The sequence below is a fragment of the Myotis myotis genome, unplaced genomic scaffold (genome assembly GCF_014108235.1).
Source record: "Myotis myotis isolate mMyoMyo1 unplaced genomic scaffold, mMyoMyo1.p scaffold_m19_p_11, whole genome shotgun sequence".
In the NCBI taxonomy this organism is placed as follows: domain Eukaryota; kingdom Metazoa; phylum Chordata; class Mammalia; order Chiroptera; family Vespertilionidae; genus Myotis; species Myotis myotis.
The window spans coordinates 6,296,787-6,321,184 of NW_023416315.1; the positions used below are offsets into that span (position 1 = coordinate 6,296,787).

Sequence of the window (24,398 nt, forward strand, 5' to 3'; positions counted from 1 at the left end):
CTCTCACTTGCCTGTGTTTCCTCTTTGTACCTGGGCGTAATGATGTTCCCCGTTCATGGGATTATCGGGGGCATTAAATGAATTCATATGTGTACAGTGCCTACGACCATCTTTGACACATAGGTAGCTGCTCTATAATTGTTAGTCTATATTATTATTAGTAACTTAGTTTAGATTAAAGTGTAACGTCAATTCAGGGTACCAGTGAAATCCTTTCACTAACTCAGAGTGTAACTGAATTCCTAGTAATGTACCTCTGACCAGTTTTCTTTCATGTTAAGTAAGTTTTGTGTGAAGGAAGGAGAGAGGTCAGCTTGCTTTTAGAGTTTATACACTAGTAGTGGCTGCCGTCTTTGAAAATGCATGTTCGAAAGCTCAACCAGGAGTCACTCTGAACTTCACAGTGCAGTCAAGGTTGAACTTGTGAAATATTGAGTGGGTCACTAGTGGATATTGAATTAACGCATGGTTAGTATTTAGAATCACAGAGGTTTAAAGCTGGAGTGATCTTATGGGGTAGAGCATTTGACTGATGATCGCAATGCAGACATCCATTAGTTGGTTTGGTCTGCGTTTTGAGCAAAAAACAGGAATTATTTGGTTCTTTTTGACGGTGGATGCTGCTCAGTGTCATAGGATGGGCCATGGAACATAAAGCACAGCTTCTGTGTGAATGACCAGGAAACAGGAAGCGACTGCCCGCCACGGGAGCACTGAGAGTTCACGTAGACACTGCAGGCAGGGATCACGGAAACCCATACAATTCTATTAACAGTGTCACCCAAGAGATTCAATACAATGGGAACATGTGAAACCAAGTTTTGAAGAGTGCTGCCTGTCAGGCTGCAGGGCCTGCTGGTCACCTCAGTGTTAGGGGTTAATTCCGGACCTTCTGTTCTTCATATAATTTTGATACTCACGGACCATGAGCATCATTCCTTACGAGGTCTTTCTGGTTTTGAACGATGCAATCCAGACTGTTCAGTTCATCATTCAGGTGGATAGATTTTTCATTTTTCAGCTACTTGCTATATTTATTTAGCTATGCTTAGCTATCACTTTCTACTTAGGAAAAGGTGACTCATTGTGATTGGAATTGTGGTTTAACTAAAATGGTCAAGGAAATCATTGTACTCACACCAGTAAGTGTAGCTTAGAGTAGGAAAGGACCATTTTGAGTAATGACATATATTAAAATTGAGAGCGTACATTGAAGTTTTGGGTAAAATAATGGTGAGAACTCAAGGAACTGGGGACTATTTTATTATAATTTTATTTTTCAGGTTGTGCGATTTCTCAGACCCTTTTTTTTTTTCTGACTTCTGAATACGTTGCCTAAAGCATAGGATTGCTGTACGGGGAGGGTTGTCAACTCCAGCCGTGCCTGTCCCTGCAGTTAGTGAACTTCCCACAGGGTCACGTGCTCTGCCCCCTGGGATTGCTGGGGGCTTGCGAATCGGTACCCTTCTTTTTTAGCAGAGCTATTTTAATCATGGAAGCGAGTGGTTTATGTGCCAGAGAATAGCTGTGCATTGTTACTGGCTTTTAAGTTTTATTTCCATTATTTAGTTTGCTTTGAACTTGAGTCTAAGATAGCATATGACATACTTTTAAAAATAATCTTTCTCTCAGATGGTTTTTACAAGGGAAAATTTTTGCCTACAGAAAAGAACTATAAAATGTATAATGTGAAAGGATTAACCCAATTATTTAAAACAGAAATTTAAATCCAAAACATGAAAACTCAATAAAGGATCATTGCTGAGAGTAATGATCGATAATATATTTTTTTAATTAAATCTTTATTGTTCAGATTATTACATTTGTTCCTCTTTTTTCCCCCCATAGCTCCCCTCCTCCCAGTTCCCGCCCCACCCTCCGCCCTCACTCCCCACCCACTGTCCTCATCCATAGGTGCACAATTTTTGTCCAGTCTCTTCCCGCATCTCCCACACCCCTTCCCCCCCAAGAATAGTCAGTCCATTCCCTTTCTATGTCCCTGATTCTATTATAATCACCAGTTCATTCTGTTCATCAGATTATTTATTCACTTGATTCTTAGATTCACTTGTTGATAGATGCATATTTGTTGTTCATAATTTGTATCTTTACCTTTTTCTTCCTCTTCCTCTTCTTAAAGGATACCTTTCAGCATTTCATATAATCCTGGTTTGGTGGTGATGAACTCCTTTAGCTTTTCCTTATCTGTGAAGCTCTTTATCTGACCTTCAATTCTGAATGATAGCTTTGCTGGATAAAGTAATCTTGGTTGTAGGTTCTTGGTATTCATCACTTTGAATATTTCTTGCCACTCCCTTCTGGCCTCAAAGTTTCTGTTGAGAAATCAGCTGACAGTCGTATGGGTATTCCCTTGTAGGTAACTGAGTTTCTTTCTCTTGCTGTTTTTAAGATTCTCTCTTTGTCTTTTGCTCTTGGCATTTTAATTATGATGTGTCTTGGTGTGGTCCTCTTTGGATTCCTTTTGTTTGGGGTTCTCCGCACTTCTTGGACCTGTAAGTCCATTTCTTTCACCAGGTGGGGGAAGTTTTCTGTCATTATTTCTTCAAATAGGTTTTCAATATCTTGCTCTCTCTCATCTTCTGGCACCCCTATAATTCTGATGTTGGTACGCTTGAAGCTGTCCCAGAGGCTCCTTACACTATCCTCGCATTTTTGGATTCTTTTTTCATTTTGCTTTTCCGGTTGGGTGTTTTTTGCTTCCTCGCATTTCAAATCATTGACTTGATTCTTGCGCTCCTCTGGTCTGCTGTCGGGAGTCTGTATAATAGTCGTTATTTCAGTCCGTGTATGCTTAATTTCTAGTTGGTTCCCCAACATAACATCGAGGGTCTCATTAGTTTTCTTGTAGATCTCATTAAGTTTATCGGCGGCTTCTAAACAGTTCTTGAGAGACCTTAAAAGTGTGGTTCTGAACTCTATATTTTCCATTGACAATTTTGTCCTGTTTCTTTGTCTCCGCATTTTGTTATGCTTTCTTGGTGCACCCCCTAGTGGTATTTGTGCGCAGTCTTGTAGTTAAGCCTTGATTGTTGTAGCCAATACCAGGGAGGGTTTGACCTCCAGGCCAAGTGGCTGTGAGAATCAGCTGTGTCCGCAGTGAGAGAACCTCTGCCCTCTAGGGAGGTGCCAATCCAGCCTCTGCCTGAGGCTATCCGGCAAATGCCTCTTGCAGGGCTTGGGCGGGGCGGGTCGCACAGGATCAACAGGGTGGGCCGGAGAGAGCAGTTATGGCGGCTCTCAGTCCTGTCCCCAGGGGCTCTGCCTCTCTGAGTCCCAGCAACCGCTGCAAACCTCGGAGAGAAAGCTGCACTCGCTCTGACCGAAGCCAGACAGTCCCGCTTCTCCCCATTTGAGTCTGGGTCCCTAAAGACTCGCCCGTATCTGGAGCTCAGAGTCTGCGACTCCCTCCCGATTGAAAACGCCAACCGCGCCCTCCGCCGCCAGCCTGCTCCGCGCACTCCGCACCTCAGAATTTGACTTCAGCACTGCGCCTCCTCTGAGTGTCCGTATGCGTTTCTCTTTCCTCCTAGTTGTAGGACTTCCACTCAGCCAGCATTCCTGTGGTTCTGGGTGATGTCCGTTCTGTCTTTTAGTTTCACTTTTGAAGTAGTTGTTCAAGGCAGCAAACTCTGGCGTTAACCTATGCCGCCATATTGGTTCTCTCTCAAAGATTCGTGATGGATAATATTGAAGTTATACATTTCATAATAAAATTATGCAGATGACTTCTAGGTTTTTCCAGTGTTGATCCTGTCCCTGTTGAGAACTATTGCTAAGATGCAAGCTCCCACCTGCTTTAGATGCTTCCTCAAGTGCAATACGCTTATGCGGCCTGCTTGACCCTTAGCATGATGTGATTGAACAGCATTGAGATCAGTGTATAAAAAAAGTAAATATTTTTGCCCAATTTTGACGGTTAGGAATTTATTACATGTGAAATAGGTTTGTTTTGTTTTTTTCGTGATGAGATTTAAAAACTTACTCTCAATCATGACGGATGTTGTTTTATATAAACCATGTTCACAGATGTAAAGATATGCACACATGAAAAGGAAAATCTTTTAAACCAAAGTAATTCAAAGTATATAAAGGGATTGCTTTAGAGGCATATCTAATTACCTTTTTCGTTACCTGTAACATTTTTCTGACCTGCATTAGTTTCTTAAATATTTTTAACTGAACTGAGATGAAAATATTAATGTAAATGTACCTATTTCTGATTACTTACTGACATAGTTATGTTATTTATATAAGATTTGGAAAGAAATTCTCAGAACACTTTGAAAATAGTCTCATAGCCCTTAGAATATTCTTGTATGGCAGATAAGCAGTAAATGATAACATTCCGATGTACATTAAATGGAAGCACTGAAAGGTGAGGTGTTCAGCTCTTTGTTGCTGACACTTCACGATGTTAATATTTCAGGGGTCTGTGCTGTGTGTCTCCTGCTCACCAGCATTTCCCACTTCCCCGCGTTGCTGCTGGTGGAAACTTGGGAGCATGTCTGACAGCACACTATTTAAATGACGGGGGAACAAACCTCTCTGTGCGTAGACACAGCCGCTTTCGCCCGCTCTGTCTCCGCAAGGGCAGCCAGCGCGCCTCACGCTGTGATTCTCTCTAGTGCACCCGCGTGATGTGGACGCCGCCGCTCCGCGAGAGCTTCTCCTACCCGTTCCTCGTGCTCCAGATGCTGCTCGTGACTCACATTCTCAGGTAACTGACTTTGTTTCTTCTGCATTGAGTAGCTGCAGCTAGAATTTTTAATCTTTCATAATAAAAACAATATAATAACTAAGAGGATGCCGATGCTAGGTGGAGTTCAAAGGTAGTGGGAAAATGCTTTCATCTTCTGACTATTCTCTGCAAGACAGAAGAACCACATGTCACCTTGTCACCTGCTACACCCAGACATGAGTGAACACAGAAACGCAAACCAGTTTCATGGAATGGAACCCTTGTTATGTAGGACGCAATCACATCTATTCTTTTCCCTCTACTCCATTATTGCTGGCTCTTACCTAATAAGTCAATTTGGGAACTCAGGAGTGGTCACCTGGATCCTTTAGTGCTTGTTTGGGGGCAGGCTGGAAAGAAAGAGTTGGACAACAGAGCACAGAGGGGGGTCCTCTGGGGAAGGGGTGCTTGGGGCATAAGAAAGATGGGCAGGGCACCTCCTGTCCTAAGGGGTCCTCACTCTGTCAGGGGCACACCTTGTGGCCCGAGGATGCTAACATGGACACTTCACTTTGTGAGGATGTTAGGTGTGTTGGAGCTTTGCATTGGCTCACCGTTTCAGGAGGAAAGTAGTTCTTAAAACTAACATACAAGATAAAAACACCTCACGCTCCTAAAAGTCCCAAATTACAAGTAGGACCGACATGAGGCGTGGACAGGTGGCTTCTGAGCGACCCCGCCTTTGGATCCTCCTCTCTTGTCTGTGTCCTACCTGAGCAGGGCCTGCTTTTCTCCCACGTCCTCCCCAGTGTCTCCCCGTCCCCACCGCCAGCTGCTCAGCCTGAGCCCTGCAGGACTCGCCCGCGGACTCCGAGCACTGAACGTGCTGCTCCTGCGCTCTTTCAGGCCCTTGGTCTCGGCCTCTCCGAACGGGTCTCCTGAGGCCATGACACGTGTTTGATGAAGAGTTTGCCAAACATCGTTAGAAAAAGTTCCGTGGCTGTGCCGACCCAGCTGCCCCCCGCTCCGGCCGGCTTTGTTTTTATAGTAATGATGGGTATTTACTTCTCAAAGAAGGTGGCTGTGATTGAGTGTCAGGAGGCATAATTTCTAACCCATTGGCTCACTTTGCCCGCTTGATGCTAGAACCAGATCGTGCTTAGAGATTCTAATTTGCCGCAGTTGGGAGCCACGCTTGGATGCTTGTTAAGCTCACTGATCCTTATTCATCCTCTCAAGGGCCACGAAACTCTATCGAGGAAGCTTGATTGCTCTGTGCATCTCCAACGTGTTCTTCATGCTCCCGTGGCAGTTCGCTCAGTTCGTACTTCTGACTCAGGTCAGTGCTCAGTTCTCCAAACTGACCTAATGTGGCGCTCGTTTGTATACAATTGTAGAACTGAGACGTTATACGAGTCTAAGTCTAGGATGTTTTTTGTTAATCCTTTTAAACCAAGTTCAGAGTAGGGGAATACGTAAGATTTACAATAATGGGTGTTAATTCTTTATCTACTAGTGGAATGCATTGATTGAACTCACATTTGTAGGAATGCCTATCAGTGTTATTTATTATTTGTTAGTGTTTAAAAGAGGACAGGGGCTCTAACGTTAGGTATTTCTCTTAGGTGAATGCATTTCTTTATGAATAGTTGTGCATTCTTACACCTGGGGTAGATACACATAGGATAGCATAGGATGGGTAGCTGAACAGTTTGTACTTTATGGAACTCCCCTTCGACCTGTGATCTGTGTATCATCTGTCTTTCCATGCCCTCGCCTCCCTTCCCCTTCAAACAGGGGTCTGTAGAACAGGGTCAGGCTCGCTTGTAGAGCGGGTCCCCCACCCACCCACCCCCTCTTCTCCACTGTCACTGGGTCATGTGAGTCACTCAGACAGCACAGTGTTCCAGGGGACAAACCTGGTGAAGGGAACCTTGGTTTTCTTGCTAATAGGCAATTTGTTGTAGATTCTTTGGAGATAAACCACTTGATGAATGGAACTTATGTCATGTGTTTAAGTATTTGGCTGTTTGCAGTCTTTTATCCTGTTTGCCTAGTGGGAGGAGCATGGAATTCCATTCTCCACAAAGGATGGTGGAGAGGCATAATTTGAATAATATCTGTACTTTCCTGGAGGTGCACTTTCCCCACTCAATCAGTTCCTCGAAATACCCCGGTATCTCAGAGTTCTTGGTAACTACATACAGTTTTCCTCAAAACTATAAAGAAAGTTAAAATACCTTTGTAGTGAAAGTACTACTTATTTGAAATTTGATAACTAACACTTGAATATTTATGAAAGAGAACATTTATAGAGATACTTGTAAAGCATGACTAACAAGCAGAACTTAATGTGTTATACACACATGCATTACATAATTATTTTTTGAGTTTAATGTAACTTCTTTAATTATGTATTAATCATAGTGTTTTAATTAAATTTTAATATTTTTTTTGATTGGGCAAGGCACTTTGTAATTTTACCTGTTGACAATAGAGTAACTGACATCAGAGTATTGTTTTGGTTAACCCACAGAGTAGATAATTTAAATGGTTAATTGAGAAAGCTGTGTATGGAAAAGAAAAATCAACCAATGTTTGCTATATTAATATATTCACCATATTCAATAATAAATTGATAGGTAAGAGGGAAAGTAAAGAACTTGCTTTCAAAATAAATAAAAATCAACTTGAAACGACAATAAACATGATCCTTTATTATTCTTACAGCTATTCATTGTATATATAATTTTTATTTTTAACTTAATTTTTATTCAATTTCAGATTGCATCATTATTCACAGTATATGTTGTGGGATACATTGATATATGCAAATTACGGAAGATCATTTATATACATATGGTAATGGTTTTTAAATTTGTTTTTTTCCCCTTGAGTTTGACCTCAAAACAAACTCCTAATTAGTATTTGATTTGTTTATGTTAAAACTGGTCGTTCCATGATTCCATAACTAAAACAAGTGTCCTTCAGAAACGGTGACATAATTAACAGGCCTGTTTTAAATAGGCCACCCACCAGTTTTAAGTTAGGTCATATTTTCTGATTTGAGGCTGTGCCTGACTTCCATGTTATCTGTAAAAGGGATAATTCATGAAAGAGAAACACAGAACGCTCATTATCCCAGGGCCTTCTGTTGAAATGACGAGGAGTGTGCATTTGCTGAGCTCTGCCTGTCTGGTGACCTTCCCGGTTTCGAAGTATGGCATAGGGCCTGGGCTGTGTTCCCTTTTGAGCAGTTTGAATTTTGTCTATCGTGGGCAAGTGCAATTTCCAGGCTAATAATAAAACTTTATTTTGTTTTATGTGCATTAATTATATTTTTCTTGGATTTTTCCAGATTTCTCTTGCACTTTGTTTTGTTTTGATGTTTGGAAACTCAATGTTATTAACTTCTTATTATGCTTCCTCTTTGGTGATTATTTGGGTAAGTGTTCTTTAAGTGCATGGCTGTTTTGAAATTCATGGGTTACCCATTTCTTTATCACCGGCTTGGGATTTGTGAGGGATTTTCTGTGAGAAGCATCTCAGGGAAGCACCTGTATGCATAGAACACCCGCGTATTCCCTTTCAGGACAGGAGAGAAGCACAGCAGAGGTTGCTATTGGAAAGCATGGCACTTGCCTCATTGTCTAATGTGCCCTTTCTCTTTCCTTATCTCTTCTGTCACCTAAGCGTTGGTCCCAGGGTGAATTTCTTCTTTATCCTGTCGTCCTCTCCCCTTTTTGGTTTTTATCCGATTCCTGCTTCCCTCTCTGACCCCCTTTCCTACCTGGGCTTCTCCCAGCAGTCTCTCCTCCTTGTTCCACGAGATCAGAGGCTTGACGCCTTGGGTGTTAGGGTTTTCCCCGTGTTTGTTTGCATGAAGTAGTCAGGTAGTTTAAATCAGTGGTAATTCAGTTAGAGTTGCTAGATCACCACAGGGTTAGATGATCAGGACACTATGGTCCCTACCATGTGTTTATGTTTTGATCTCTAACCATATTTTTGCCAAGTTTGAAGTAGAATTGGAGCTGACAGGGAAAGGCACCTACCTCCCCTGCCACTTTGGTCAGATGGCTTTCTAAATATAAATTTTCCTGAATTCGAGGACTTCAGAAGTGGTTATGCCTTTTTTTTATCAATGGGTTTCCCCCATACAGAGTTTTGTAACCCTAAGAAGGAAGAAATTGTTCCTCTGTTTAGTCTAGGTAGGTTTCTGGAAGACCAGCACGTATTGTCCTGTCTTAAATGAAACGTGTTCTACTTCTGGAGTAATCATTTAAGGTGCAGGGCATTTTGGCTTTCTTGATTTCTAGGACCCATTAGCAAATTGGAACCTCCTATTTCTTTGTTCCATTTTACAAGTAACATTTATTTAAGATCTTATTTCCCAAGGTCTGCTTCTGTCCAGTCTGGACCAACACCCTTTCAGGTTGTGTGACCTGAGTATATGTAGTCACAGAAAGTAGCAGTTAGCATGAGGTGATGCTGTGTTTCCAACAAGGACAAAAAACCTCATTAACTGAGTTGTTGTGCTGAGATTAATGATAGTTCTTATAGTTAGTGAATGTGTTTGTGATTGGGAAATGTGAAAATGTGTTCAGTTCTCTATTTTACATGTGTGCATGGGCAAGTCCTGCTGTCACTCAGGCTAAAGTACATGACTCTTGGCACTTGTGCCCAGGGAAGCAGTTGAATGGAAGATGCATGCCAGCCACATCTCACCTAAGCACATGTGCAGGGAGCTTCTCTTCGTTCAGTTGAGCACTGCAGTGTGTTGGGTCTCCTACTGGGTGCTCGACATTGAGGGGTGTCGTAGGTATGAATGATGCGTATTTATGTGTAGATGTTTCACATTTTTGTTGTATAAAAACACATAATGCTAACAGTTACAGAATATAGCATGTTTTTGCATATTTAACCATAAACAAACATTTGCCTATTTTTATTTATAGTTATCACTTTGAAACGTGAATCTTAACACATTTTGTGTTTGCAGATATTCTGAAACTTCTGAAAAGATTTAATTTGGGTACATGTGTTTATGTTTTGATCTCTAACCATATTTTTGCCAAGTTTGAAGTAGATTTGGATCACGATAGGGTATTATATTTTTGGAGTCTATCATGTACTTGGACGTGTTTATCCTAAGAGTTAATAATATTTAACTTAGTATTTTATCTATTTATTATGACTGTAAGGCATCTGTCTGAAATTCTGAATTTGTTTTATACTTCTTGATTCTTAGGTGAGTCAGAGATATAAAATCACTCATAAAAATTAATACATGGTGATTCTTTACAAAGTCTCCAACTGACCTAATCTACTTTGGTTAAAATGGGCTAGTTCTTGAAGTCAGTGAGCTCATGGTGATGTTATGTGGAACATTGACAGTGTGCTGGATTTTAGAGTCTTGCGAGTCTTACTATTTAGAAGTGTTTTCTGGCACTTGGATTTATAAGTATTAACTGTATGCTATCTTATTTTCTCCATGTAGGGTGTGCTGGCAATGAAACCACATTTTCTCAAAATAAATGTATCTGAACTTAGTTTATGGGTAAGAATCAATCTATTTCAATACATATATTTTCCCTCTCTAAAATATGCGATAGGTTTTATGTTTTACTTTTAACGAAATGATCGATGCAATCCAGGCAATCTAACAGTTTTATTTCACATTAGGGCTCAATTTCAGGTACCAAATTGCCCTCTCATGACCCAATTTAAGGTTAATATTTGATAGGTAGTTAAAGAATTCCAGTTTTATGTATTGTCCATGTTTTTTCCTAAGGTGTGCATGTGTAAGAAACTGTTAGTAGAGGGGACTTTAACTACAATTGCTGTGTAAATCTTCTGGATAGTATGTTACTTTTTATAAGAAGTTATATGTCTATATTTTTAGTGATAGCCCCTGGATTTTAGAGGAACATTAATTTAATGTGCTTTTTTTTTTTTTTTAAACATTTTCTCTTGGATGCAGTTATTTATTTAGCATGTGATAAAAGCACTTTTTCTTCCTGGGCTGTCTCTGACATGGCTATGCAAAGCATCAGCTAGTCTTTGTTTTGTTGTGCTTTTCTTTTGAAGGTCATCCAAGGATGTTTTTGGTTATTTGGAACTGTCATACTCAAGTATTTGACATCTAAAATCTTTGGCATTGCAGATGATGTAAGTGCATTTTCGCTTAAACTTGAAACACTTGAAAAGAATCAAACAGGCTAAAAACAAGTTATTTGGGTTATTAAAATACCACTATTTAAACCAGATTCCAAGATGAAGTCTATTCATCTTTATTTTATCTATTTATTATAGTAGAAGATAAGTATGACTATGTGTAGTCTGTATTCTTTACAATTAATTTCTCGATAGAATTGTTATATTGGTCTTTCCATATCACAAAGATTATAATTTTTAAAATTTATCTTTATTGTTGAGAATATTGCAGATGCCCCCATCTCCCCCTCTATTAACCCCCTCCTCCCATCTCCCGCCCAGATGATAAGATGTTAAGGTGAGCAAGCTCAGAGACCTAAGCTCATGTTCTGAGGGCTGAGAGTCCTGGTTTCTCCCTGTCTCTCTGTCACCCCCTTTTGTCACAATAAAGATGCTGTCTTCATCTGTTAGTCATATTATATAGTCTTTTCTTTCTTCCCCTCGGTTTTCTGGTCAGTTCTTGTGAAAAGTTTATTTATGAGCCTTTATATGTAATTGATTCCAAGTTAGTTTTATTAACTGAGTTTTGTTGTTCTGTTTTGGTCTGGGTTTTTGGGTGGGAGGGAAAATAAAAGGAGAATTTTGCTTTATTGCATGAATTAAGGACCCTTCGTAGCATAATTTTGCTTTGGCTGTTTTACTGTGCTATTTAGTTAGCATGTTAATTAAATTTAAAAAGAATAAACACAAGAACCAACATGGAAAGAGTAAAAGTAAACCACATGTTTTCTGTAATTTATTTTACTAGCAATGGGCGGTCCTTTGTCCCGCGCTAGCGGATTGACGCCATGGTTCGGGAACTGGGGTCTGAAGTCCTGGGACCTCTGTGGACGCGTCCCTGGGGCCCATCGCTTTTCGGTCCCCTTGCCCGCCTCCTTTCACCGGGCAGTTTAGCTTTCATCTCCTATACGTTGCACATGGATACAGGTTCCTATGAACAAGGGAAATTTCTGCTAAAAAAAGATTGAAAACAATTAGGCTACTAATGGGTGGTCTAGAACCTCTGGAAAGATTTCTAAAAGTATAACCCTGTAGTCTAACTGTGTTCACACACTCAGTGTGTGCCTGCGGTGCGGCTGGCAGGAGACTGCACTCCAGAGCAGCCGTGGGCAAACTACGGCCTGCGGGCCGGATCCCGCCCGTTTGAAATGAATAAAACTAAAAAAAGAAAAAAGACCGTACCCTTTTATGTAATGATGTTTACTTTGAATTTATATTAGTTCACACAAACACTCCATCCATGCTTTTTTCCGGCCCTCCGGTCCAGTTTAAGAACCCATTGTGGCCCTCGAGTCAAAAAGTTTGCCCACCCCTGCTCTAGAGACACAAAACTGATAAGACATGGAATGGTGGGAGGGAGGAGCAAGTCCACGCGGCTACGACACAGTGTGGCTGCAGGAGTAGTGCCCGCTGTGGGAGACACAGTGTGGCTGCAGGAGTAGTGCCCGCTGTGGGAGACACAGTGTGGCTGCAGGAGTAGTGCCCGCTGCGGGAGACACAGTGTGGCTGCAGTTGTAGTGCCCCCTGCAGGAGTAGTGCCTGTGCAGGGAGACACAGTGTGGCTGCAGGAGTAGTGCCCGCTGCGGGAGACACAGTGTGGCTGCAGGAGTAGTGCCCGCTGCGGGAGACACAGAGTGGCTGCAGGAGTAGTGCCCGCTGTGGGAGACACAGTGTGGCTGCAGGAGTATTGCCCGCTGCGGGGAGACACAGTGTGGGCTTGCAGGAGTAGTGCCCGCTGCGGGAGACACAGTGTGGCTGCAGGAGTAGTGCCCGCTGCGGGAGACACAGTGTGGCTGCAGGAGTAGTGCCCGCTGTGGGAGACACAGTGTGGCTGCAGGAGTAGTGCCTGTGCAGGGAGACACAGTGTGGCTGCAGGAGTAGTGCCTGGTGCAGGGAGACACAGTTGGCTGCAGGAGAGTGCCCTGCGGGAGACACAGTGTGGCTGAGGAGTATTGCCGCTGCTGGGAGACACAGTGTGGCTGCAGGAGTAGTGCCCGCTGCGGGAGACACAGTGTGGCTGCAGGAGTAGTGCCCGCTGCGGGGACACAGTGTGGCTGCAGGAGTAGTGCCCGCTGTGGGAGACACAGTGTGGCTGCAGGAGTAGTGCCCGCTGTGGGAGACACAGTGTGGCTGCAGGAGTAGTGCCCGCTGCGGGAGACACAGTGTTGGCTGCTAGGAGTAGTGCCCGCTGTGGGAGACACAGTGTGGCTGCAGGAGTAGTTCCCGCTGTGGGAGACACAGTGTGGCTGCAGGAGATACAGTGTGGCTGCAGGGAGACACAGTGTGGCTGCAGGAGTAGTGCCCGCTGTGGGAGACACAGTGTGGCTGCAGGAGTAGTGCCCGCTGTGGGAGACACAGTGTGGCTGCAGGAGTAGTGCCCGCTGCGGGAGACACAGTGTGGCTGCAGGAGTAGTGCCCGCTGCGGGAGACACAGTGTGGCTGCAGGAGTAGTGCCCGCTGCGGGAGACACAGTGTGGCTGCAGGAGTAGTGCCCGCTGTGGGGGACACAGTGTGGCTGCAGGAGTAGTGCCCGCTGCGGGAGACACAGTGTGGCTGCAGGAGTAGTGCCCGCTGCAGGAGACACAGTGTGGCTGCAGGAGTAGTGCCTGTGCAGGGAGACACAGTGTGGCTGCAGGAGTAGTGCCCGCTGCGGGAGACACAGTGTGGCTGCACCAGTACAGAGGCACAGCGGGTCAGGGAGGCTCCTAGCAGCCAGCTGGGAGGTGGGAGCAGAAGGTGATTGAGTCACCAGGATGTGGACAGTGGGCAGGGAGAAAAGTGACAGAGCCCAAGTCCTAGGTTTGTGGAATTTGTTGCCTCACTGGGGAAGACAGCTGAGTTAGGTGTTGATTCAGGCTGAAGTTTTGGGTATATGTGAAATGGGCTTTTCTGTTTTATTTAAATTCCTATTTGGATTTGGATGATGTTATGTATTCATATTTTCAAGCACCACCTGTTTGGCTTTATTGTGTTTCCCTTTGTCACCAGTTCTGTCATCCTCCTCGCTGCTGTGGGCTTGTTCTGTAGCCTTTTCTGATGCTTGAGGGAAAGTGTGTGGCTCCTTTGTTTTCAGCCTCTCTTATTTTCCAATAAATACATTAAAGCTATAAATTTCCATACAAGCAGGACTTTTTGTGTGTCTCTTACAATGAACTATTTTATGATTCTCTTTTTAACCTTGAGGTTAAATTTTACGTTATTTAATTTCTAGCCAAAAGGATTTTTAAAGCCCTTTATAGTTATCATTTTCCGATTTTATTGTATTTGTGATTAAAAACATACAGTTAGTACTGTATGACTGAAATTTATTGCAGCATAGCATGTGAACTTTTTTGAAAACATTTTACTTTTGTTTAAGGATAACACGTATTCTCTCTTTGTGAAGTTTGTATTTCATGTTTGTGTGCTTATTAGTAGTATTATTCAGATTTTATATTAACATTTGTCTGCCGTTTGTATTTTAGACGTAAATATTTAACATCTCTATTGAACACTGTCCTTGTCTTCCCTGGTGGTCTAGTGGTTAGGATTCGGCGCTCTCTATTGAACACTGTCCGCTTACCTATTTCCTCTACAGTTTTTAGGTTGTTTTCTTTTAAATATATTTTTATTGATATCAGAGAGGAAGGGAGAGGGAGAGAGAGAGAAACATCAATGATGAGAGAGCGTTATTGATTGGCTGCCTCCTGCAGGCCCCCTGGATCAAGCCTGCAACCTGGGGCGCATATGCCCTGACTGGGCATCGAACTGTGACCTCCTGATTCATAGGTTGATGCTCAACCATTGAGCCACACCAGACAGGTGGTTGTTTTCTTTTGTACAAATTGAATCTGTGAAGTTAAATGTAAATATGCTCATGATTGGTATGATCGTGCTTTGCTGTTCATTCTGTCAGTGTATGATACTAGCCGTCCTCTTCCGTATCATCTTGCTTGAATTCAGTTTTGTGAGACATCATAGTCGCTGACCTAGGCGTCTTTGGTTCAGTCTCTGGTGTGTCTTGTTCTCTTCTATTTTCAGCCTTCCTGCAGACTTTGGTTTGAAGTATGTCTTGCAGAGACAATATAATATTGGATTATTTTCCCCTTAAACCCAATTTGAGCAGCTGTTCTTTAATTAGTGAAGTAAGCTCTTTATTTATATGGCAGACAATTATCATTACAGTTGGGCCTATTTCTTGCATTTTATTTGAGATTTCCCAACTATTTTTCTTACTCTTTAGATTTCTCTCCTTTTCATTGGACACAGTTTTCTTAGGCTGTGTTAGGTGCTATTTGTTCTCCTATTGATTTCTTAAAGCCATTGGCACACATTTCTTCTCCAGCAAAAGAAAGTGCTTTGAAATTGTTGAGCATGCCCCCACCACCCTTCAGTTCCTCCTCACCCTGACCCCCTGTCATCTGGATACCCCCTGGGATTTTAGTTAGGCTTTGTTTTAGATGTCATTTCCCCCCTTTTCTTATTATCCCTTTTTAAGACAATAAGGAATTGGAAGTTTGGCAAATGTCTCATTTAAGTGAAAATAATCTACCTTTCTCACATGGCTTTGTGGGGAGATGAGGTGAGGTGAGCAAGAGCACTTGGTAACATAAAGGTTACACAGATGTCCGAAAGGTGCATCTGTTCCCAGCCTGCCTGTCTCCTGCTTCTTGCAGAAAGGCTCCAGTCCCTTTTCAGAAACCTGAGTTGATGTGTCCTTTTCTTTACTGCGTTGCACGCTGTCCTTTGATGGGTGACAGAGTGTCTGTGGGTCACCAGGCCCCCGTCCCCTGGGCTCGGCAGAGGCATTGGTGTGCAGTATAGGGCACCAGGGCTTGTTCACTGAGCAGGGAAAACCCGGGGTAAAGGCTTTGTTTGCTGAGGATTGACTGTGGAAGCCAGGGTGCTGTTGGAGCTCCCCCGTCAGTGAAAGAAGAAGGAACTGGGAAGTTGGAGGCATAGTGCTTTGTTGTTTAACAAAAGCTCACTGTATGGGAACAGGAAGCTCTATCATGTAGTGAAAACTACTTCTAGGTACTTTTAAGAATAAAATGAATTATTACAATCAATGGCCTAATCTAATGGTACCTCGTTTTATTCCTTACTAGGCTCATATTGGCAACTTACTAACATCAAAATTCTTCAGCTATAAGGATTTCGATACTTTACTGTATACGTGTGCAGCGGAGTTTGACTTCATGGAGAAGGAGGTAAGATAGGGTTTCTAGTCTTCCCTTTGGGTTGTGTTTCACTCATTTTTCAGAAAGGGTGTTCCTGTGATTTATACTCTGCCCCCTGTGCTGTCATCTGGGTTTGAAGGAAAAGGAAAACCTGGCAGCTTGGAGGCAGCTGTCCCAGTGACATTGGTACGGCTCCCTGGACTCTGGGTCCTCTCTCACTTAACAGTGCAGAACCCTGCACCCAGGCGGCGGCCTTCCTTCCAGCGGCTCTTCCAGGCAAAGCACTCGCCCAGGGAGCTCAGGCTCCTACACTGCACTGCACTCCCTTTGCGGTGTGTGTGTGAATGTTCGCGTTGCTTTGAAATACGATTTATCCAAGTTCTCATCCCACGTCAGTTTTCTGTTAAACCTGTACTCAGATGTTTAGACGGAAACCAGAGAGTGGTGTAGTGGAGTGAGAGACAAGCTGCAGTGTCGCCTAATGTTCCCGAACAGATGACTCCCTTCTTGGTACCATAGCTACTGGGCACGAGCAGCCTGCTGCAGAGAGACAACGTGCACAGCAAAGCACTTTGCTATCTTAATGGTATTTTATAGAAAATAGAATTTGCAGTACTTTGTGAGCTGGTTTGGTTCAACAAACATACATATATTTGTGTCTCATTATACCACCCAGGTGGCCCTGATTTATGATACTTTATTATCTACGAAACGTGTTTCTTTTTTGTAAATAGTATAGAATTGTCTTGTGAGGGAAAATGTTGGTGACAAGCAAATCAATTGCGATTTAGAAATTTCAGGTTCAGGATTGTTTAAGACTGTGACCTCAAATTATTGAAAGGTGCATAGGATTACAATGTGCCAGGCTTTGTTAGTGAAGTTTTTTTTCAGTAGTTTTTAAAATCTGTTATAAAAGAAATGCCAAAATGTTTTATTCTTTTTGTAAATATTGATCAGTGTGTGTGTGTTTGTGTATGTGTGTGTGTGTGAGAGAGAAACAGAGAGAGATGGGATCATGGTTAAGGTTTGATTTCTTAAAATATATATTTGTCAATTTCAGAAAGAGGAAGGGAGAGGGAGAGAGATAGAAACATCAATGATGAGAGAGAATCATTGATCGGTTGCCTCCTGCACACCCCCTACTGGGGATCAAGCCCAAAACCTGGGCCTGTGCCCTGACCTGGAATCGAACTGTGACCTCCAGGTTCATACATAGGTCCATGCTCAACCACTGAGCCACGCCAGCCGGGCCTGGCTAAGGTTCCCCCACAAAATACGCAGGGAAAGCCTGGGCTGTTTGAAGGAGTCGTGCTGACTGCAAGTGAACGTTAGGCGGCCCTGTAGTTAGGGCAGTTGGTGCAGAGGGTGAACAGTCATCTCTCTCATCACATTTTACACTTTCACATGTGAGGACAGGATCTGTTAGTGTTTTCGATTCAACACTTTGGGGAAATTTGTTTCTATGGAAACGCATCTTCATTTGTATAATGGGAGTCTGTGGTTAGATTGGGCCCTGGCTGGGTGCATGCTTATGTTTCCCTTCACTTAGTTCATTATTTGAAATGAAATTTTGTCTATTCAAAATAACACCTTCTTCTAACAAAGCCTCCCTGTGAATTTCAGACTCCACTGAGGTACACGAAGACACTGCTGCTTCCCGTGGTCCTGGTGGTGTTTGCTGCGATCGGCAGAAAGGTATGTCCGTCACTAGCAGCTCTTTCGCACTGTAAAGCCTTTCCAATTCCTACCAGGAGGTGAGTGTGCTGGGCTATGTGTTAATCCAGCACAACAGTTACTAATAGCCTTGGACGAACACTTATAACCCTTAAAACATCCCTCTGTCTGCCAGCTGGAAATAGACCTGGGGAAAGGGTGGCTCAGGCTTGATAATCATGTATTTGAAAGACAAGATCAAAGAGACCTTAATGACCCAGATACAATGGTTTCCGCCAGTGTAAATTATTGCTGACTTGCTTTAACTCTTATGTAGTAGCTTCCTAAAATCTTTAACACATGCCTTTGTAAGCCATCTGCGCAGTGTTCACTAACTCCTGGATTGGATTTATTATTAATCAAAAGGAAAAATAGAATATTACCAGTATATTATTAAACTCAATAAAATGCTTAGACTCCCAACTTGGCTTTGATATTGAAACTCTAAGCCCAGATACAGATCAGGGTAGGGAAGTTGCAGTCTTTAGCAAAGAGCGGGTGTGATGGTCTCTCTTTTTTCTTTAAGAGTTGGTGGAGGTAACCGTAGGCATTTTACGAGAATGAATTGAGATTAATCTGTAATAGAATAATAGGTGATAGATTCTGATCTGTAGCTAGTGGTGTCTGTTTTAACACAATGTTGCATATTTGTAGAATATTCTGCACTATACTTGTCGATCACATTATGTACTGTACTTCCCCCAAACATATCACGTGCGTTATTTCAGCTGGTTAATTGACAGCCCCGTGGAAGTACGCAGACATTATTGTCCCCATTTGGACAGATGTGGAATCGGAAGGTGGGAGAGGTTGCTCCCAGCCTCACCTCATGTCCATGGGAAAGCTAGGGGCAGCAGGGATGTGCAGGACCCCGCTTGGAGCCTCAGCCCAGTCCACGTCCAATCAGTTCACGGCCAGTCAGTGCTGCTGTCTGCCAGGCTCTGCTTCCTTCGCCTTCTGCGCACTTTATGTGGGTCCGTACCCAAAAGGAAGTAAAAAATACTAGATGTCGGCAACCCAGGAGGCAGGGAAAGACACCATGTGGGTGGCTGCAGGTGACGAAGCCAGGTTGGGCTAAGGAAGTGGGGATGTTTGATTGAAGAAGGAAGATTCCACTGGAAAGAGGATCAGTATTTCACATATTTAAAAGCCTGCCACTTGGAAATAAGATTACACTCATTTGGCTCCTTAGAATTATGGCCAGTTCCAGGAGGCAGGACCTTGGACCAGAATTGATCCAAAGTGATTAGGAAAGTGCTGTAGATTCAGGCAGCAGCCGGCGGCTCTTCAAGAGCTGGGTGAACCCCAGTTAGCAGTGGCACGAGGACATGGTGCCGGGGGTGGCGTTTCAGGCCGCACGGCCGCCCAGTGACTGCTCAGTATGAAAAGGCAATTCTCAGTCACGTGTGTCTGTGTGAAGGGGAGGCCTGGGGGGTAGAAGCCACTGAGTGTGGATTGGGAGCTAGAGGGCCAGTTTGAAGGCCCAGCAAAAGGCTCCACCACCTTCCAGGAGGTCGCTTCATCCATCCGAGTGAGCTGGTTGCTCGTTTACAGAATGAGGACAGGGAAATCTGCCCGCCCAGGTTGTCGGGTGTTGATATGCTCAAGAACTCTACAGATGCAAGACTGTGTCGTCGTAATTATTACTTTCCGAGTTTTCTCTTCATACTTTTATTTAAGTAAAGGTTTGAAAGTTCAGAAGACACTTTAGTTAAAATTCTGCTTTTCCCCAAACAGCTATTCTAAAGTGTTTAAAATCTTTTTGCAGATCATTAGTGACATGTGGGGTGTCTTAACTAAGCCACAGACACATCTAAGGTAAATATACTATTAATAATGTTGCTACTTCCTCCACTTATTATAAAGTAGATACTTACAGTGTGTTAACTACATAGTTCCCTGTTGTATGCCCAATATTTGCTAATCGTCGTTTCCCTGGTTGTCAGCCTTTGTTTTTCTCGTTATTTCTTACCTGTGCAGAGCCCAGCACACCCCTGTCCACACTCCAGGCCCCGCCCGATCCAGCCCAGGCCGACACGACCTGCACATGGTCTGTGCCTGAGGGACACAGTGTTATGTTTTGGTTTAGCAGGGAAACTATGATTCTGTCGATGGTTTCAGGACCAGAGAAGAGCAGGGAAATATAAAACTGGATCCATACCGCACTTTCTATGCAAATTAATTTCGAATGGAACAAAGATACAGGGGGAAAAAATGAAACTTCAAAATTAACCGAGAGATTACATTTCTAATTTTAGGATTAGAGAGGCCTTGTTAAGTCTGACATAAAAACCTGTAAGCTAGAAGAAAAGATGACAAGGTTGTCCAGATACATACTTGGGTTTGGTAAGATATTATAAGCATTGTTCAAAGAAAAAGACGAGTTGGGGGAAGTATTTGTAATATAAGAACAAGGGACTAAGGGCCATCCTATATAATAAAAGCCCAGCGACCAAACGGCAGAACTAGTCGACCAGGCGCTATGATGCACACTGACCACCGGGGGGCAGACGCTCAATGCAGGAGCTGCCCCCTGGTGGTCAGTGCGCTCCCACAGTGGGAGTGCCGCTCAACTAACCGGGATGAGCAGTGCTCCCACAGTGGGCAATCCCCACAGGCCACACCCCCTACCAGTGCACACATGCCATGCACAGGGCCTCTAGTCTTATATAAAGAATTTCAATAAATAAGAAAAATGATAAAAACCCATTACTAGCAATTTAGAGAAGAACGAATTCTCCTTTCCCTTTCTGCCCCTGAACAGGCAAGTGGTTCCCTGCCTCTGCGGTTTGGCAGTGGTCCCGCCCAGCCCATACCTGCCCCTCCCCTGGCCCCATAGCCTGGCTCTTTTGTATGGCCAACGCCTTTAATCCTTACATAATGTCACCTCCTCAGGAAGCTCTCCCTGACCATCATTCCTGAGTAGCTTCCTGTCTCTTGCTTGTTATTCTTCACCATCACCCCTTTCTGATTCTCTCAGCGTGCATCACCATTTGTGCTTAAATACTGTACCTCTGGAAGTTTGATGGCACAGGGAGAGGTACGGTGGGGCTGTGCTTCAGCCAGCACTTCTCTCCATGCCAGCGCGTCCTCTCCGTGCTCAGTGCTCACAGCAACGCAGAGATAATGCACAGAGATGCGCGTGGTGGGGGTGTTCGGTGAACCGTGGGAACAACCCAGTGTCCACAAGTAAGGGATTGGCTTAATTAGGACCCAGTCATAGATGGGTGCTGGCTGTCTTCATGGACATATTTCCATCACACGTCATTGAATACAAAGTTACAAAACCTTATATAGGATGGTTCTACTTTTGTTTAAAATAGGAAGATTGTGTACACTTATTTGTGCATAGGAAGGATCTGGAAGGATGAAACTAATGACTGACTGAGAGCATGGACTGGAGGACGGAGTAAAGGAAGTTTCAATTCGACTTCCACACTTTTGTCGGAGTTTTGGGGCGGGGATAGAGGTGAAGTTTATGTGTTTGTATTTTCTTTTATAACTTGAACACACACAGTCTTATTCTCTCACCTGTGAGTTTCTACCAACCAGAGAGAAATGGTTGCACGTACCCCGAGACAGTCCTCGTTCTCATTTAGAAACGGCTGTGGCTGTGGCTGTGGCTATGGCTGTGGCTGTGGCTGTGGCCGTGTTTATTCCTGGAGCCTTTGACGGGGGTGGGAGGTGGGGTGGAGCGGGATAGGGGTGGGGGGGCAGGGCAGGGAAGGCTTCTGGTATAAACGCCAACATTTCTCTCCATTGGAGACGGAGTTTTTCCCAAAGAGCTTGAAGGTTTGTACAGATGACAAGACACGAAGCCACAGCTGTGAGGCAGCTCTGGAGGAGAAGGGCGGGCCTGTCCAGACGCAGAGCGGCCCTGGGAGAACCGCTGGCTGCGGAAGTAACTGCAGAGCCCACGGGGCTAGCAGGGTCACCGGAGTAGGGCAGGGCTTTGAGGTCTGGTTCCCTGACACTTCATTGCGCGTGAGTGCCCGAGTCGGATGCCAGTGTAGAAGGGGAGCAGGCGGGAGAGATGAGTGAATATGGGATGTGAGTACCGGATCCCCTTCCTTTGCTTTCCCTCTCCTTCCCCTTTTGTGTAAGCTGCATGGGGGCAAAGGGCATTTCCCACCTTGTTCCCCACGCCACGTCCAGTGTCATCCGTGCTCAGTGACATGGAGCCTGTGGATGGATTTGCACCCTGTCCTCCTGAGGGGTTCGTTTCGTAGAGGAGAGATGATAGTCAATAAACCCATGACAGTGTGTCTTGTATGAGGCGGTAAAAGGGAGATGATGTGGGAGTGATCGAGGAGGGGGACCGAATGGGGGGACAGGGCGCCTCTAGGTTGGCAGCAGCAGCATGAGTTGTGTAACTAGAGCTTGGTGATCAAGAGGGGATGTGACCCAAGGATGAGGAGTGGGGCCCAGCTTAGGAAGGCGGTGGGCAGCGTGTTAGGGATTTGAGTTTCTTCGTTACCGGAGGACCCAGTGGAGGGTTTGGGCAGGGTGTGGCGTGCCCGGATTCCCATGTTCAAGGTTGCTCTCGGGACTGTGAAGGCATCTGTAGGGCGGGGCGCGGGGTGGGGTCGGAGGAGGATGTGTGAGCCTTCATGTACACATCCTCCTGGGAAGTTCAAGCTGTCAAAGCTAAAGATGGCATTTTGAGGCTGTTTGTATTCCAGAGATGCTGCTGAAAAAATCTTCTATGTGGCTTCCTAAATGGTCTCCGTAGCAGCTACAGTTCAGGGGGAGCTGAGGGAGCATGGGGGAGGGAGGCAGGGTTTGGCACCAAAGGCCTCAGAGCTCCTCTCAGTCCCCTCTGCTGGGACGGCTGCAGTGAGGGCTGGCTCCCCGCGTGTCCCGTCGGCCTGATAAACGTCCATGGCATCAAGTCTATGGCACGAGCAGCGTTGCCATTTCTTTCCCAAGAAACTGTCTTAAAGGGCTGCCGCCCCGGCTTGGGTTTATCACTGTTAGTTATTTTGCTTTACATAGATGCGCCCTGAGGGACTGCTCCAGGAGCTGTAAAACTCACATTTGTAAGATAAAGATGCAAACAATTGAAGGAAGTGCTCCCACCGTGATTTAATAGTAGTGTTTCTTTTCCCATTGCAGAAACCACCAGTGTGAGCACGGAGAGGTAAAGACTTAATGTTTGTATATATTTGGACTTTTTTCCTAGTCCCACCTTCTGAGTTTATTAGTAATGTCACTACTCATCTGTAGATGAGGCCTGCACGTGTTTGCTGAGAATGCGACAAGCGGGACTGGTCACTGTTAAGTAGGAAACTCACTTGGTCCCCTGTGGGATCCCCACGGTGGTGGCAGTTCATTTCTGGAACCATTCAGAGGCACGCGGATTGGGATTGCTTTCCCCTCGGCTCACCTTGCCCGGGCTTCGGAGATGTGACTGCTGCTACTCCCAGCTCCTGGTGATTCAGCCTGGGTTTTTCCCCTTACTCTTCTTTTTAAATTGAGATATAATTGACATATAACATTATATTATAGTTTGAGCTACAACACATGATTCAAATGTACATACATTGCGAAATGATCACAATATGTCTAGTTAACTTCTGCCACCCCACTCAGTTACAAGAATTACCCTTTTTTCCTTCTGATGAGGCCTCACGATCTGCTCTTAGCACAAGCCTGGCGCCTGCAGCTAGTGATGCTGCAGTGCACGTTCCCACCTGGTTCTGATGGCTCGGCCAGGGCAGAGCGCTGGGAGCTTGAACCGCAGCTGTTTCTGGTTGCCGCTCCCACCGGGACCTGGTAGCGAGAGGTAGATTCAGAAATGTGCCTCAGTGACGGAATTTGAGCCCTCAGACAGAGGGGAGAAGTTGAACAGTGAATGTGAAGGCTTGTTTATTTCAGAAATGAAAGTGTTGTTACTAAGAAGCAGTACCCTTTTCTGTGTGTCCACCGTTTTGACGCTATAGTCTCAAACGTCACAGACAGTAGGAGTGAACCTGTCTCCTTTCCTTCCAGCTGGTGTACCATGCACTGCAGCTGGTCGCGTACACAGCCCTCGGTATTTTAATCATGAGACTGAAACTCTTCCTGACACCACACATGTGTGTCATGGCTTCCCTGATCTGCTCGAGACAGGTAAGGCCGTGGCTCCTTGGCGTGTAGCCGCTGTGATAACTTCACAGCTTTGTTGTTGAGGGTCCCTAAGACAATATTGAATTACCCAGAGTTCTGAAGTGATTATCATGGAAGCTTTTCATGGTTTTGTACTGATTATTCCAAAAAGCCAAAGCTGATCATGTTCTATCTCCTAACTTCTAGAATAGTCCTTGACAAACAACAGCAGTGCAGTGAATTCAGGAATGGTTACTACAGATGTTGATGGGAAGCAGAGCTTAATTGTAGAAATAATTTGTTTGCTTTGACATTCATATCATAAAGTATTGTAACAGTTGATTTTATTTGATACGTACTTTCAAGTTGCATGTTTTCCAGTATTGAGCTTAACAATGTTTTCATTGAGTACAGGTATGCACAGTGTATCCCTAGCTTCAGTGCGTTCCCTTTTAAAATTGAGCTGAAGCCTGCTGGTTATTTGCTGCTTACTTTTCCTGGATACCTGCCTCCTTGCTCTGTAGTCA

The 24,398-nt window shown here is 44.3% G+C and overlaps 1 protein-coding gene across 4 annotated transcripts in view; it reads left to right on the forward strand.

Annotated features, from left to right (window-relative positions):
• DPY19L1 (dpy-19 like C-mannosyltransferase 1) overlaps positions 1 to 24,398 on the forward strand; it is a 60,349-nt gene that overhangs the window by 26,776 nt on the left and 9,175 nt on the right. For 3 of the 4 annotated variants that reach the window (XM_036327348.1, XM_036327344.1, XM_036327345.1), the window contains exons 8-18: positions 4,647 to 4,738; positions 5,939 to 6,038; positions 7,484 to 7,561; positions 8,058 to 8,144; positions 10,197 to 10,256; positions 10,787 to 10,867; positions 16,000 to 16,101; positions 17,695 to 17,766; positions 19,553 to 19,602; positions 22,900 to 22,924; positions 23,776 to 23,895. In XM_036327348.1, coding sequence (XP_036183241.1) covers positions 4,647 to 4,738; positions 5,939 to 6,038; positions 7,484 to 7,561; positions 8,058 to 8,144; positions 10,197 to 10,256; positions 10,787 to 10,867; positions 16,000 to 16,101; positions 17,695 to 17,766; positions 19,553 to 19,602; positions 22,900 to 22,924; positions 23,776 to 23,895 — 867 coding nt within the window. The remainder of the gene's footprint in view (positions 1 to 4,646; positions 4,739 to 5,938; positions 6,039 to 7,483; positions 7,562 to 8,057; positions 8,145 to 10,196; positions 10,257 to 10,786; positions 10,868 to 15,999; positions 16,102 to 17,694; positions 17,767 to 19,552; positions 19,603 to 22,899; positions 22,925 to 23,775; positions 23,896 to 24,398) is intronic. The other variant, XM_036327347.1, reaches the window with a different exon arrangement.